Source organism: Erigeron canadensis, chromosome 1, assembly GCF_010389155.1.
Source record: "Erigeron canadensis isolate Cc75 chromosome 1, C_canadensis_v1, whole genome shotgun sequence".
Lineage (NCBI taxonomy): Eukaryota > Viridiplantae > Streptophyta > Magnoliopsida > Asterales > Asteraceae > Erigeron > Erigeron canadensis.
Window position 1 is genome coordinate 5,371,333 of NC_057761.1, and position 15,166 is coordinate 5,386,498.

Below are 15,166 nucleotides of genomic sequence, written 5' to 3' on the forward strand. Positions count from 1 at the left end.
TGATTGATTTATATATCTATGAAGTTATAAATTTATCATACTATAATTTATTAATTATTGATGATACATAAATAAAAGAGAATGAGGGCTTTGAGTAGAAAAGAATGGATAAATATATGAATTTTTTATTTTCATAGTATATATGTATTTTGAATTTTTAAAAAATCAAGTTTGGTCCTTTATGCTTGAAAAAGTACCAAAATACCCCTCACGTGAAAGGCACGTGAGAGGGATAACGGACTTGAGTTGACGGTCAACAAGTCAAAAGACGTAACATGAAACTTTTGTTCCTATAAAGGACGATCCATGACGTTATTGAACCACAGGGATGAAACGTAACTATTTGATCAAACCACAGGGACGATTTATGTCGTTTACTCTAAAAACAATTAAAGAATCAAGAAACGAGGTCACATTTGTACCACCTACTTGGGTCCAAATAGTTAATTGGATTGTCTTAAGAAAATGGCCCTATAAGAATTGAATCAGAATAGTCAATTTTCTCAAATTGACTCTTTCAGAAAAAGATAACCTTCTTTAGTTACCAAAAATATTGACTACGTATAGTCTATAGATAAATAAACAAGTGGTATCCAAACCCATCATGTCATCATAGAATAAATAGATGATGATCCGTACTTTATACTATCTTAGCCTTAGGGGTGTATGCCTGTACGGTTTAAACTAGAGTAATAATTTAAGGAAATTACTATACATGGTTGTGAAGATAGCACAACTTTTACCTTTTTTGATGAAATTAATAATTAATGATCCAATTCTTGATATAAATGATTTTAGGATCATTTAGGTTAGTTAAAAAGTAAAAGAGATCAGTCGTTTAGAAAATGATTCATTATCTATCAAAGTTTGTTGTTGATCCCTCTTATCTTGGCCTAGAAATAGATGGGGAAGTGTGTTGGTTAGAGTGAGCAGCCGGCCCATTTTTTTCGCCCAAAAAACTAATTGCTTGGCTGGGGTAGTATGGCCGGCAATTTGCCGGCGGCTCATGCACGCGGCAGCCGGGTACCACCCCTCTCTCCTTGGCCTTAGATATTCTTTTCATCTATCAGAGATTACACTATACACCTTCACATGTATACAAAGAGTTATCATTTAGTTTTAAACTTTCACCACAACTGAGAAGCTAACATAATTTGGATCGGTGACAAACACTCTGGTCCCTGGAGATATAGGTCATGGGTTAGATCCTCATCCCATGCAAAGGTTAGAGGTTTTTTTTAGTTTCTTTATTCAATTCTCAAGAGTGCAGCTTGTGGTATAATATAATAAAAATAAAAATAATAGGAAAAAGATAGAACTAATGAAAAGCTCAATGAAAATTTCCAATTTGTGACCAAAGCAAGGCAGGAGTTAATTACAAAAATGCTTGGCAATGAAATAGGAATATGAGGAAATACAGAAAAACACACACATACACAACAGAAAAAGCCTTCCGAAATGCTCTCTTCACTTTATTCTCATAATAATACGTGAAACACAACTCCTGAAGCCTCCGCTTGACCACTCAGTTGCTCCTCGTTTACTCGTCGATGGCCAATGGAACAGATTCGGCCTGGAACAGCACCATTTTCAAATTTAGTTCAATCGCTAACCGATGGTTATTAATGATACACGCTATAAGTATGAAAACTCATTAGACTAAAAAAAATGGGAACGTCTAACTTACCAGTTTGCGGTACTTAAGAGCGTGAAACATCTCAAGATAACGACGGATCTCAAGCCTGTCAAGCTTAGACACATGCTTCCAGAATCCATAAACTCCAGCAAGTGTCAACAACCGATCTGAGTAAATCTGCCATGTGTATCTGTTGAAATGAACGAACACATATTAAACTCAGCTCAATACATATATGTTGTATATACTTGCTAATATATTATGTATATAACCCGAATAGCACTATGTATACTTACTTCTCCTGGATACGTTGCAGGCCACCCTTGGAAATGGCTTCCCAGTGAGAAGGGTCTTGTTTGCTTTTTTCAAAGAAGTTGATGAGAAGCTCGGTGATCTGGTCACCGTGATATGGATCAATGTGAAAACCAGATTTTCCATGAACGATAATTTCAGCTGGCCCTCCATGAAGGGTTGCAAAAGTGGGCAAACCGCAAGTCATGGCTTCCACCACGGTCAAACCAAATGCCTCATAAAATGCAGGCTGAATAAATGCTCCCCTGGTGTCAGCAATCACACGGTACAACTCACCGTTCCTCACTCTGTTCATCTGTGAAGAAATCCATCTAAACTGACCATTGAGCTTGTAGTTCTCAATCAGCTCATACATCTTCTTCATCTGGGCTTGCTCTTCAAGATCTTTAGATTCCTTCCTTCTGTCACCACCCACAACAACAAGGTTCACCAATTCACGAAGCTTGTCACACTTGGCGTACCATTCCACCAGTCCCGTTAAGTTCTTCACATTGTCCAATCTCGCCATTGTAAATAGAATGGGCTTGTTCTTGTCCTTCAACACACATCTGTAACATTCATTCAAATGTTATGAGTACTTGTTTGTTTTCAATCAATAACTAAAAAAATGTAATAACAGAGGAAATAAACTCCTACAGGTGCTCTTCGTTCTCAACAGCACTGAAGAGTAGTTCATCTATTTCAGGGTGAAGTGCCGTGAGCCTCCTTTCTTTCTCGGTGTAAGAGAAGTAAATTCCCATATCAGCCCCAGGTGAAACGATATTGAATTTGGGGTCAAATACATCTATTCCATGGACCACACGGTATAGCCCAGGCATTGTGAAGGCGGTATGACTCTCATATTGTCCAACTGTGTCCTTGCTGAAAACATCATCAACTCAAAATTAGGTTGCTACAAACCTATTTGAAAAAATTAATCAAGAGATTCATCTTAAAATGATATAACTTACCTTCCAGCGATCTCTTGGAAGGTACTAGTAATGATAAAGTCGGTGTGGTTCATGGCAATAAGATCAGCTGTAAACTGAGCCGAGAAATGATATTTTTCCTCAAAGTTCTTCCAGTAGATATCGGAATCAGGGTACTTGGTTTTTTCCAAGGCATGAGCAATGGTACACTGAATTTATAAAAAAATTTAGTCCGATTTATCAAGTAGCAACATTTTATTATCAAGTTACGAGTTTCAAAATTCAACGTAACGTACCTGAGTGACACCCAACTTGTGAGCTAGCAAAGAGGCAACAAGGTTTCCCTCACTGTAGTTTCCAATGATCAAATCAGGTTTTGCCTGCAGCTCTGCAGTAACTTCCTTGGCGACATCCTAATGTAATAAGAAGATGGTATAATTAGAACAGGCAGGATTTTAACCGATGATTAAAGACGATCCGGACCCATGTTTTTCAGGGTTCTCACGAGTATCAGTGACATCGGCTATAACAATTTTTACAATACTAATGAACCTTTTTAACATATATATTTAACAGTTCGGTGTTCAAGGGACCTACTCTGTGCTTATGGCACAGGGCAACAATAGATAAGTTGTTAACAACCGATAGTTAGCGGGAAAAATAGGTGAGATGCGTTATATACCTCGGTGAAAGTTTCAATGTATGGCCACACCTCAAAACGAGAGATCCATTTACGTAGAATACCCTTTTCGGTTCTAAAGGGAACACGAAGAATATGAGAGTGCTCTGCTCCAAACACTTTCTCCATACGCTGTCCACAAGTGGTTCCTACAGCATCAGGAAGGAGCCTCGTCACCTGCCCAATATCAACATTTTTACACATTAGTTATAACCAACTACCACATAACTAACATGATTTTAAATCAAGACTTACAATGAGAATACGAGGAATAATATCAAGTCCTTGTTCCTTTATTCTCTTAAGCATCTCACGTTCCAAAGCAGGAACTTGATCAAGAATGTACACAACTTGACCACCAGTATCGGGATATCCTAAAACGTTTTCTTGAGCAAAGTAACCATGTGGTGAAAGAATGACAACGTTAAACACCATTGGGATTCTTCCAAGGAATTTCTCTAGAGTGCAAGCATCAGGAGCCTCTAGAAGGTCTAGTAGCATATGGATCATTTCCATCACACGCTCTGCTTTATCGCCCCAACCTCTTTCCAATCCGATCTCTTGAAACTTGTGTTCAAAATCAGAGAAAGGAGTGGTTGCATCGAGTGTTGATAGGTACTCGGATGCCTTTCTCAAAACAGCTTGGAGTGCATTCAGGTTTTGGATTCTGTCATTCAGCATCATTGTCTGCACATCAACATACAAACCAGGCACAATTGTAGTTAATACAAAGCTATATACATAGACAAATAGTCTAAAGGGGGAAGTGAATATGGGGTTGTTACACATCCAACTTGAGTGAAAAACCCTCACATCCTAATTTTTAATACAGGTGGCAAAATGTTCGGGTTGGGTGACTGGTCAAAACGGGCACTTTTGAAAACGGGTCAAATTGGATCGGTTCAAAATGGACCCGGGCCAAAACAGACCTTTTTCAAAATAGCAAACAAACACACAGAAATTCCCATATTGGTATCATATAAGAAGTTTGATGCCCTTAATAAGCTCAAAGTTGTGGGCTACTAGTATCTTTTCAACATGGTTCTTAGTTATCCTAGTAGTCCATTGCTTTCGGCTTTGGGGGCGTTACAGGAAACAGTTCACTGATAAAATATAACAGAACATAAAAGTTTTGAATGTGCCATGCTATTACTTCAGTTATCCTAAAACAATTTCATATAGCAATACCTTGCCCTTGTAGTTATGGGTACGAAGGAAATCCAATAGAGGGTGCATGCTATCCTTGTCATGAAACATTTTAGCAGAGAGGTGTCGGTTAAGGAACTCGACCCCATTACCAATGGATTTGGTGAGAGTTGGCCGGGGGAAAGAAGCGGTGAAAGGCTCAAAGTCCAACTCCAGTACAAAGTTCCCATTGGATCTGTAGTTATCAATCAAACCATAATTAGTTTGCGAAAATAACGAGTTTTCTGTTACCATAGAAATTGTAAAAAATGTACTTACGTTCCGTTAACAAGTTCTTCCTTGAAGTGAAGATACTCGGGAACACTTAGCTCCTCGACTACCAATGCATTTACATTGACTCGAACATATTCCCAGACACCGGGTCTGAGACGAATAGCAAGTGCAACCCATGGAGGTAGCACAATTGCTTCCTGTAGAGACCAAAACAACCAGAAAATCAATCAAATTGTAGCTCTTTGGCACAACAAAGATACTTGGCCAATTCTTATGGGCTTTAGCCAATTTTCATAATGTGTAGCATATAATTATATAAATAGAAAGTATATGGGCTACATCTTATGGGCTAGAGTACAAGCGTAACAAATATTGCATTTATTAACATCTGTTTACACTTTCTAATTTTAGGTAAACATAAAACATAACACTACAGATTACAGAAGTGATTAATCTTGTTTGAATATAATCAGTTGTAAGTTTGTAACGAACTAATTCACATATTTAGACGCGAACAAATTTTATTTCTTTCAATAAATTAAGAACAAAATTATTCAAACATTGCATACGCGAATAATTGGATTAATTTGAGATCCTCTGAAGTTTAATATGATCCGGAGAGTATTCTCAAGTTGATAAATTATTTTCTTTATTTATTTGGTTGACCCTTACTCATGCTCCTCTTAGTTGGTTTAACATTACCATCTTTAAAGATTTAACTTTCGAAGATCTCAATCCCCGAAAATATTTTGGCTTAGTAAACTTTCTTTTTGTCATTACGTATAATGTTTTTAATATTAAAACTAAAGTAAATGTGTACTATTATAAATTATAGAAAATGATCCGTACGGCAAACTTTACTTAAAAAATTACAAATTAAACTTTTGAATTTGATACGTACATAAATCCTAAATTTTACATAATCCCGCTTTACCTAAGATACCTAACCTTTCCCCATGTGCCAAATCCAAATAGAGAATAAAAATAGTATATGAGATGTAAGCAAGTTAGGTGAGAACCTGAGTGTTTTTAAGAACTTCATAAAAGGCATCATCATGGAGCTTGGTTTGATCCTCTTGGCAGATGGATTCAAATTCAGCCATTAGTTGATGAGGCTTCAATATTCCTTTTCCATGGCTCTCAATCCTTCAATTTCACATTACAAAAAGAAACTTTGAATTGATTCTTAAATCCAGTGGCCAAACTTGCACATTTTTATTGGGCTCAAAATATATGCAGTATGTATACTTTTTGGTTGGTAAAGGTTTAACCAAATAAGTTACTCAAAGTTGCATTACAACAGAAGATCATTAGATCAAGCTAGAAGAAACACTTTTAGGCTTGTTGGATTAGCAAATCACTAAGTTAATAATAGTAAAAACATTGTTCAGAAAGTTAAAAGATTCAAAATTAACAGTAAATTCTTTTTGTATGGTCAAAAGTACACTACTATTTATTAGTAGTACACGTTTCACGTTATTATACAGTATAGTAACTTAAAATATATTTGGTGATGTACGGCTTTAAAATGGTGTGCTGATCATATAACTTGTGAGTCACTTTTTTTTAATAGAAAAAAGCATCATTTTACATATAAATGGGTTGAGATCATTAAGATTTACACTACTTTATTCATTAAAATTAAAACATTGATATAGATATATACATACCTTGAAAGAACCATAAGGATTTCATTACGATGAGTTGCGAGAGTCGAATCAAGACGCTCCCGAAGACTGTGAACACGGGTGAAAACACGTTCCGCCATGATCGATATCAACAAAACACTTTCCTAATATAACTTTTAACTGCCAAAAAAAATAATTAAAAATTAAAAAGATATCAAACTACACCTGAAAAAGATACACACACATATAATTTGCCTATACATATGAAAATATGTCGATATGTATTACATTTTGTTATTAGTACATACATATATATACATAGGACACGCGGCACTATTGTACTTGTTTCTAGAGAATGGAAAAGTAAAAGCAAAAAAATTTAGTCAATGTTGGACAATATAGCCAAACTTGAAAATGAAGTGTCAACTACTCACATTATTTACCATCATGAATGAAATTTACTACGAGTAGATTATATTACTGCTTTTGTAGTCAGCAAAAGTACATTTGTCCCACTATGTCAAATGTACATAAACCAAATTTATCAAAGTTATACAGGGCGACCCGAACCCGTCTCGATCGAGCCCATATTTTTAGAAATAAAAAAGAAAGTGATCAAAGAAGAATATCTAACTCTTTGTAGTTATATGTCGAATATATATATGTCAACATTCATATTGTTGTTGGCATATATGGTTCAATTTCAAGCCATTCAAAATAAAAGAATTTTTGCAATTCAAAAGTGTAGAAGAACAAAATAGAAGCAAAAATCATACCTTTTTTTTTCTTATATTTCTACTTGGTTTTTAAGAAACTGAAATAAAGGGAGAATGATATTAATGAAAGGGGGGTAGAATAGAAATGAGATAGAATGAATGAGGATTGTAGTGTAGGCAGGGGATATTATATAGGCAAAGCTAGAAAGTGGAAAACAGACACCACCACCTTTTCTTTTTATTAATTAATCTATTTATCTATTTATGTATGTACTATACCTTCTATTTCACGTCCAATTTTCATTATAAAAAGTTATGAGTCTTTTTCTTGAAAAACAAGTTAATAAAAAAAACAAAAATAATTGTAGGGAGGATAAGTGAAACTAACTTTAGTTAAAGAAAACTGGAAATCTAGTTAACAAACAAGACTTTTTTTCAAAACCACTATGTCAAATTTTCTAGAATGGTATTAGACCATTATTTATTACACCACTTTGGGCGGTACATAATATATTGTATTAACATTTACTCTATACATATAACCACTAGGAATATGACATGAGATTGATACTTGTTTGTACCGGTTTCGGTATTATTATCAATTAAAACTCATACCAAAAATATTTTACTCGATCCTTAGTCCACATGAATTCAGTACCACTTTATGATCGACATATCATATCAATATCAAGATCAAGATGGTAACGGAACGAAATTAGTATCGACTTGTATAATTCTACTCTCTAACCACATCTACATGTACATTAAAAAAAGTTATTACATACACATCAGCTTTATAGTTTTTTTTCTACCAATGAATATCATTTTTTACTCCAAAATTTTTTTTAAAAAATACATCGAATAAAATATCTATATCTATCTATATTTGATATATATACATATAAGTTCTAAAGTTCATATATACTCGGATAGAAACCAGATTATTTACCTGTTTCATTAATTACAAGTAATATATTTAATATTTCTTGCCTTATTAATGCATTTGTTAGGATCAGTGTTCGTTGATATATCTTAATTGTTGAAGTAAGCCATGAACGACCAGTCAGTAAGTTCACATTAGAACGGTACTTTTATCTTTATCCTTGTGTAAGTCAAAAGGCGAGAAGAATTTGAAAAAATAAGAAAACAAAAAATCACATTGCATTATTACAATTGTTATATGACTATTTTATCAATATAAGACAAAGATTTTAGTCAAGGAAAAAGAAGACATTCTTTTTTGTGCCGAAAATGGAGAAAGAAGACGGAAAATGTCAGTTGCAGATTTCTAAGCCAAAATGAAAGATCAACAACAACCATCATGTCAACATTCGGATCTCGATCGTGTTGCCTTATCACTTTCCCTATAAAATGCAACGCATAGAATTCATTTTAGTGTGTTCACAGATATTACCTAATGTATTTCAGTCTACATCTATTGTAAACTGTTGAGTTAGTTTGTTAGTCAGAAACTCAACAAGTATTGTATTTATGTTCTTGTTTGTCAAGATTTAATCGGTTATGTATTCCCTACTTAATCATTAATAAATCTGATTAAACTTTGTTATGTTTCTTTTTACGGTTTTATTAAGTTTAATATTAGTTTTTAACTGCAAACTTAAAACTTGAGAAACTAGATCAAAATTCATGTTTCATTAGCCATCTCCCAACAATGAACTTTTCTCTACCTCTTCCTTGTTGCCACATCATCGCTACATCACCTATTACTTACATCCCATTCTCATCACTTTTGCCAACATTACATTCTACATCCTTACTTCTTCCTCAATATTTTATTATTTTGAATTAAATAAAACATACATATATAAATTACACATTTTTTTATGAGTATTAAAAAACATTTTATTAATATATAGCCATTCTAAAAAATAACATTTTGTTAATAAATAAACAACATTACATTTATGAAAAAACATTACGTTGAAAAAAATTACATTAGTTAAAAAAAAATGCACTATGCACTACATATATTAAAAAAAACATTACAAGAAATTACATCAAAATTGAAAGTAATTTGCCGAGAGGTTTTAAATGTGTTCGACTAGAACCTTGCAAAGTCGATGGGGCACTCTTTTATTGCTTAGCTCTGCGTCCATAGGTTGTTGTGTTGCAATCCTTTCATTCCACGAACGTTGCGGGACATTAGTTGGATCAGCTAGATAGTCTTCTTCAAGTTCACATAGTGCGAGATTGTTGTCCTTTGTGAGCATGTTGTGTAAAATCACACAATTGTCTAAAATACCTTTAACAATTATATTACACTATTAGTCATTTATCTTTTAAATTATCTCTATTGACCCTTTATATCAATTACTTTTACATCAATTATCTACACCACTCGACACCCCCTCTACCGCCAAAAGTCGTTTTCCACCACTACACCATCACCGCCATGAGCCACATTACGCGGATACTGTAATAGTATATATAGACATATATATCAAGTACTAGTTCACAATCTATAATAGTCTAATAGAGATATATATGTATGAGATATCATTTACACGTGTGGCAAAACTTAATTTGCCAACTTTACAAACTTCCAAATGGTAACTTGAATCGAACAAAGTCAATAAGTCATAAACAATATAATGATATAAAAAATATTGTTAGAAAAGAAATAGAAAACATTTGCAAAACATAAATACAAAATAAGATTGGAATGAATTAATCTTCGTAACTTCGTCACCGCTTGTTCTTCATGAAGAATTGTTATTTGGTGACACGATGAAGACACGGTTTGGCCAACAGTATCAAATCGTGGCACACCGATGATCGGTTGTGACGCACCGTTGAGAGCGATCTTCTAATATGAGTATATTAGTTTATATCTAAATATGTAAGTCAAACATCACTAGCATAAAATTAATGAACCTTAATTAAGGGGATAATGACATGTGGATGTAGTGAACTATGACAAAATGTCTATGTTATGTATTGATCTAATCGGGGGTCTATGTTATGTAATGAACTTACCAAACTGTCTATGTTATGTATTGATCTATGTATTGATCTAATCTACAGGTAGGCGGTTACCATCCATTTTTTTAGGGGATAATGACCTGTAGATATAGTTAGAGCTGTCAATTTCGACCCAACTCGAAAAAAATCAGGTTAGGGTTGAGTATTTTTGACCCACCAACCCGCCAACCCACCAACCTGATTTTTTCTGAGTTGGGTTCAGGTTGGGTTGTTGGCTTGTCAGGTTGACCCGCTAACCCAATATCTTTAAAATAATTGAATTATATATAATAGTTCATACTCCACATTACACTAATTCATACGTCTTATTCTCATTTTTTATATTAGTAACTTCAAATATGAAATAAAAGGAGGATTCAAAATTCTGTGAGATGATAAGTGATGTAGGATGAGGCGGTAAGTTTGTTAACTTTGTACCAAGTATTAACAATACCCTCGTATTTCTATCTTTTTTGTACCATTCGTTTTCGACTTACACCATCAATGATAAAACTTTATATTGGTTGATTTATTCCATTTTATATTTATATATATTTGCTTCTTGGGTCACATGGGTTGGGTCATGGATTGTGTGTCAGGGTTGAAATTTCTGACCTGAAACTTTTAGTGGGTTGGGTTAGGGTCGGAGTTTTTCAACCCACCAACCCGCCAACCCGAACCCATTAATAGCCCTAGATATAATGAACTATGACAACATATATGTATATATGTTCTGTGATTATATAAAAACTGTAAACACCTTCATATCTTCTGGTCGCCGCCTACCTTCCCATTTTTCTGATCAACCCTAACACAACCATATACCAAAAAATCAAAGATCTCAAAAATTAGAATCGCATTTGAAGATTACGATCCCTTATAGGGTCAAGAACCTGAAACCAATCACTACATATATTCTCAAACATATACACATTGACACACACAAATCTAAGGGTACATATATACAACCCACACAAACAAACAATGAGAGACTAGGGGACGTATTCTTACATGGCTTCTTGAAGCATAACTTAGAATTGAAATGGGAAAGAATAACTAATTGCTAGATTTTAGTTAAAGCAACAAAACAACAAACTTAGAAGAACGCATTACAAGCCTAAAGCTGAAAAGATCACATCCCCTTGACCTCAGAATTCATCATTTTTATTTTCGGGATATTAATAAATAACAAAATGGAAACAAGAAAATACCAGTTCTCAAATACTCGGGAGGAGTTGGAAACAATAAATAACATTTATCACTTAGACAGTTTTGGTAAGTTCATTACATAACATAGTCCCCCGATTAGATCAATACATAACATAGACATTTTGTCATAGTTCACTATATTCACAGGTCATTATCCCTTTGGATGGTAACCGGCTACCTGTAGATACCCGGTAACATGCATCACGTAGACAGTTTTGGTAAGTTCGTTACATAACATAAAACCCCGATTAAATCAATACATAACATAAACATTTTGTCATAGTTCACTACATCTACAGGTCATTATCCCTTAATTAAGTGAATGAGTCACATAGTTTATGGATTATTGAGGATAAACCTAAGAATTTAAATTATGATACTGTACGTCTTAAAAACTCGACAAGTACACTTGAAACCTATGGCATGTTAGGTATACTGGTTTTGTAACTTTATGAAGAAACACTTGGCTGATTATTTTAATGTACGTGTTTTAAATTTAAATCAATAAATAAATAAGATCCTAGTTTGATTTATTGGTGTGCTGTTAGTAGACCGTATTTTCTTTTGTTTATTAGTCTAACTTGCTCTTGACCAAACTACCAAAGTACAAAACAATGGGAGAAAGATACATTGGAAACAGTTGGTAATTACCATCACATTGTTTTGCTTATACGGAGTATTATTTTATTTTAGAGTAAATTACACTTTTTGTCCCTGAAGTTGGTACGTTTTTCACTTTTCGTCCCTTAAGTGAAAAAATTACAATTTTGACCTTAAAATTGGCAGATTTTTTCAATCATCGTCCCTCGCCAAACGTCGTTAAGTTTCAGCCGTTAAGTCGAACACGCGCAACACACATGAGGGACTTAAACTGCAAAAAATGACAAGTTCACGGACGAAAACTGAAATTTACTTTTCTGTTGTAATCATTTTCATCTTCTCCGGCTGACTTTCGTCGGAAAATTCGTCCAGAAACTTAAAATGCCGATATCTCACTCGTTTCTTTGAAATAGACCACGAAACCTCACCAAACTTCTCAAAATTAATTTCCGCACGAATCATAACAAAAAAAAATCTTAAAATGCCGATATTTCATGACATGTAAATGAAAAGCATCGTAAATTTTTGGTGATTTAGTTAGATATTAGTTTCATCGTAAGGTTTTCGATATAGTTTACTGGTCAATCGTTAAGGTTATTTAGTTGTTACAATAGTTACATTAGTAGATTGAGGTACAATAGTTACATTAGGAATCGTGCAGAAATTAATTTTGAGAAGTTTGGTGGTGGTTTCGTGGTCTAATTCGAAGAAACGAGTGAGATATCGGCATTTTAAGTTTTCCGATGAATTTTCCGACGAAAGTCAGCCGGAGAAGATGAAGATGATGACAACAGAAAAGTAAATTTCAGTTTTCGTCCCTGAACTTGTCATTTTTTGCAGTTTCAGTCCCTCACATATGTTGCACGTGCTCGACTTAACGACGTTTTGCGAGGGACGATGATTGAAAAAATCTGCCAACTTTAAGGTCAAAATTGTAATTTTTTCACTTAAGGGACGAAAAGTGAAAAATGTGCCAACTTCAGGAATGAAAAGTGTAATTTACTATTTATTTTATTTTTTGAACGGCAACTTATTGAGAGTATTATTATATATTATTTTTAATGTTAGTGGCGATTAACGAGTTACTATTTGTTTACATCATACTCCTATCACTATTTGAATTTTGTCAAATGATGTCATGCATGTTCTGGTTCTTTAATACGGTTTATTTTTCGGTTTCTTGCACGCTATTTTTCTGTTGGATTTTCTACTAATATATAACTACGAATTGTCCACGTCACACCAACGCACGCATATTTAGAGTTTGTCACATTGCATCATGTTTGAGTTTTAACTATGGGTTACCTCTATCTTTCTTGCACCCTCTTTCCTTTTGGCCGGGTTACCATTTAATATATAAGAAACTTATATGAAATTTTGTTGTGGCCACACCCTATACCATAATTCGAATTTCGCGACATCGTATTCTGTTTAGGTTTTCAAATAGTATATTGAAAACTTTTATTCAACATTTTGTGGTCACACCCCTTATCCCTATTCGGATTTTGTCACATCGTCCCGCTTGGGTTCTCAACTAATATATTAAAAACTTTTATTCAACTTTGAAAATCAAAATAGGATGTAAAATTTACTAGATATTCTTATATAAAAGCAGTAATAATTTAAAGTAATAGGTTATTTTTTTGTTCTGGTATAGTATTAATAAATGGAAAAATGAACTACGATGTGAGGATTGGTTGAAGTTCCCTTTTCTTTCCATTTCGTTTCCAAACACTAGACATGGTTGATAATGAGTTCCTTTTGCAACTTTTGGTTTATAGCACGGTTGATGCCGGTAGAAGTTGATCTGTGTTATCCTCATGTGATTGTGCTTTAAGGATAACATTAAGCTAAAGTATAAATACAAGTTTCTTGGAGTTCAAGAAACTCTTATTACGAGTACGAATCTAGGCATATATAATTGTTGCTATATGGGGTAGTCAATCCTTTCCATTTGTTGAATCCTTAACTTTTGGTCATTCTGGCTGACGATGTACCCCCCCCCCCCCCGAGGCACCATACGAAGGACATTACAACGAGGCACATTTACGAAGGGCATAAGCACGGAGGTGCTTAACTTGATCGATCAGCTGAAGGATCAATACAAATCCTTTCCAAAAGGATAAACACATCTTTGCCTAGTCCGGAATATTATAGGATATCCTCCTGAGGAAACTAGATCGGATACACATGGCAAGAAGAGTTTGATGCGAAGAAGGAAAAGGAAAACCCTAATCTTCACCTCTAAGAAACCAAGGAGGAGTATTTCTCCACAAAACGATATACAATATCGAAAATCCATGTTAGATGAAGGATTGTATTATGTTGATGAAGTTACTAAAAGCGGAACTGTAATGCTTGCTCATGGAACTAGTGAAAGAGAAGCATGGTTATGGCATTGAAGATTGGGGCATCTTTCAGTTAGTTATTTACATGTTTTGTTTCCAAAACTTTTTCCTTTGAGTAAAAAGAATGATTGTGAAACTTACATTCTAACAAAAAGTCATAGGCAATCTTTCAAACCTCGTAATACTAGAGTTCAATTTCTTTTTTCATTAGTTCATTCTGATATGTAGTGTCCTGCACCAACTGTTGGAGGTCATAATTTCAAGTATTTTGTGATTTTTGTTGATGATTTGATGAAGTTTATGATAGATTAACTGTTTTCTATAATATGGTTCAAACTCTATTTCAAAAATCTATAAAAATTATGAGAACAATAATGGTGGAGAATATGTGAATTCACAAATGAACTCGTTTTTCCAATCCAAGGGAATAATTCATCAAACCACTTGTCCTCACACTCCAGAACAAAATGGTGTTTCTTCCAAAGATTCTTCTGAAGATTTATAGTCCTCCTCTCAAAGTGACAACCCGAGTCCAGGCCTGATATTCAAGGTAAGTAATTCTGAACCGAACCATAATTTAAATGATATGGATATTCCAGATAATGAAGTGCAGGAAAATATAGAGCATGCTGAAGTAAATAAAGAACCAGAAGTTGTAGAAGAAGCAGTTCCAGAATTCTCCAAAAAGTATGTTTTACCTCCAAGGTCAACTAGAGGAGTTCCTACAAA

The 15,166-nt window shown here is 34.2% G+C and overlaps 1 protein-coding gene across 1 annotated transcript; it reads right to left on the minus strand.

The window, feature by feature from the left end:
- Positions 1-1,319: 1,319 nt before the first annotated feature.
- Positions 1,320-7,447, minus strand: LOC122585299 (sucrose synthase). The gene is made up of 13 exons (XM_043757427.1): positions 7,360-7,447; positions 6,625-6,764; positions 5,974-6,100; positions 5,000-5,151; positions 4,724-4,916; positions 3,791-4,222; positions 3,539-3,712; positions 3,153-3,269; positions 2,899-3,065; positions 2,585-2,809; positions 1,933-2,496; positions 1,688-1,826; positions 1,320-1,573 (listed from the first exon to the last, which is right to left on the minus strand). The coding sequence occupies exons 2-13, from the start codon at positions 6,720-6,722 to the stop codon at positions 1,541-1,543; spliced, it is 2,421 nt and encodes an 806-aa protein (XP_043613362.1). The 5' UTR covers positions 6,723-6,764; positions 7,360-7,447; the 3' UTR covers positions 1,320-1,540.
- Between the last annotated feature and the right edge of the window lie 7,719 nt (positions 7,448-15,166).

Coding starts and splice junctions, on each gene's coding strand:
- LOC122585299 (XM_043757427.1), bottom strand. CDS start 6,722: ATGGCGGAACGTGTTTTCACCCGTGTTCACAGTCTTCGGGAGCGTCTT. Junction 2,497..2,584: donor GTTGAGAACGAAGAGCACCT/GTAGGAGTTTAT, acceptor TGAATGTTACAG/ATGTGTGTTGAAGGACAAGA. Junction 1,827..1,932: donor CTGCAACGTATCCAGGAGAA/GTAAGTATACAT, acceptor TCATTTCAACAG/ATACACATGGCAGATTTACT.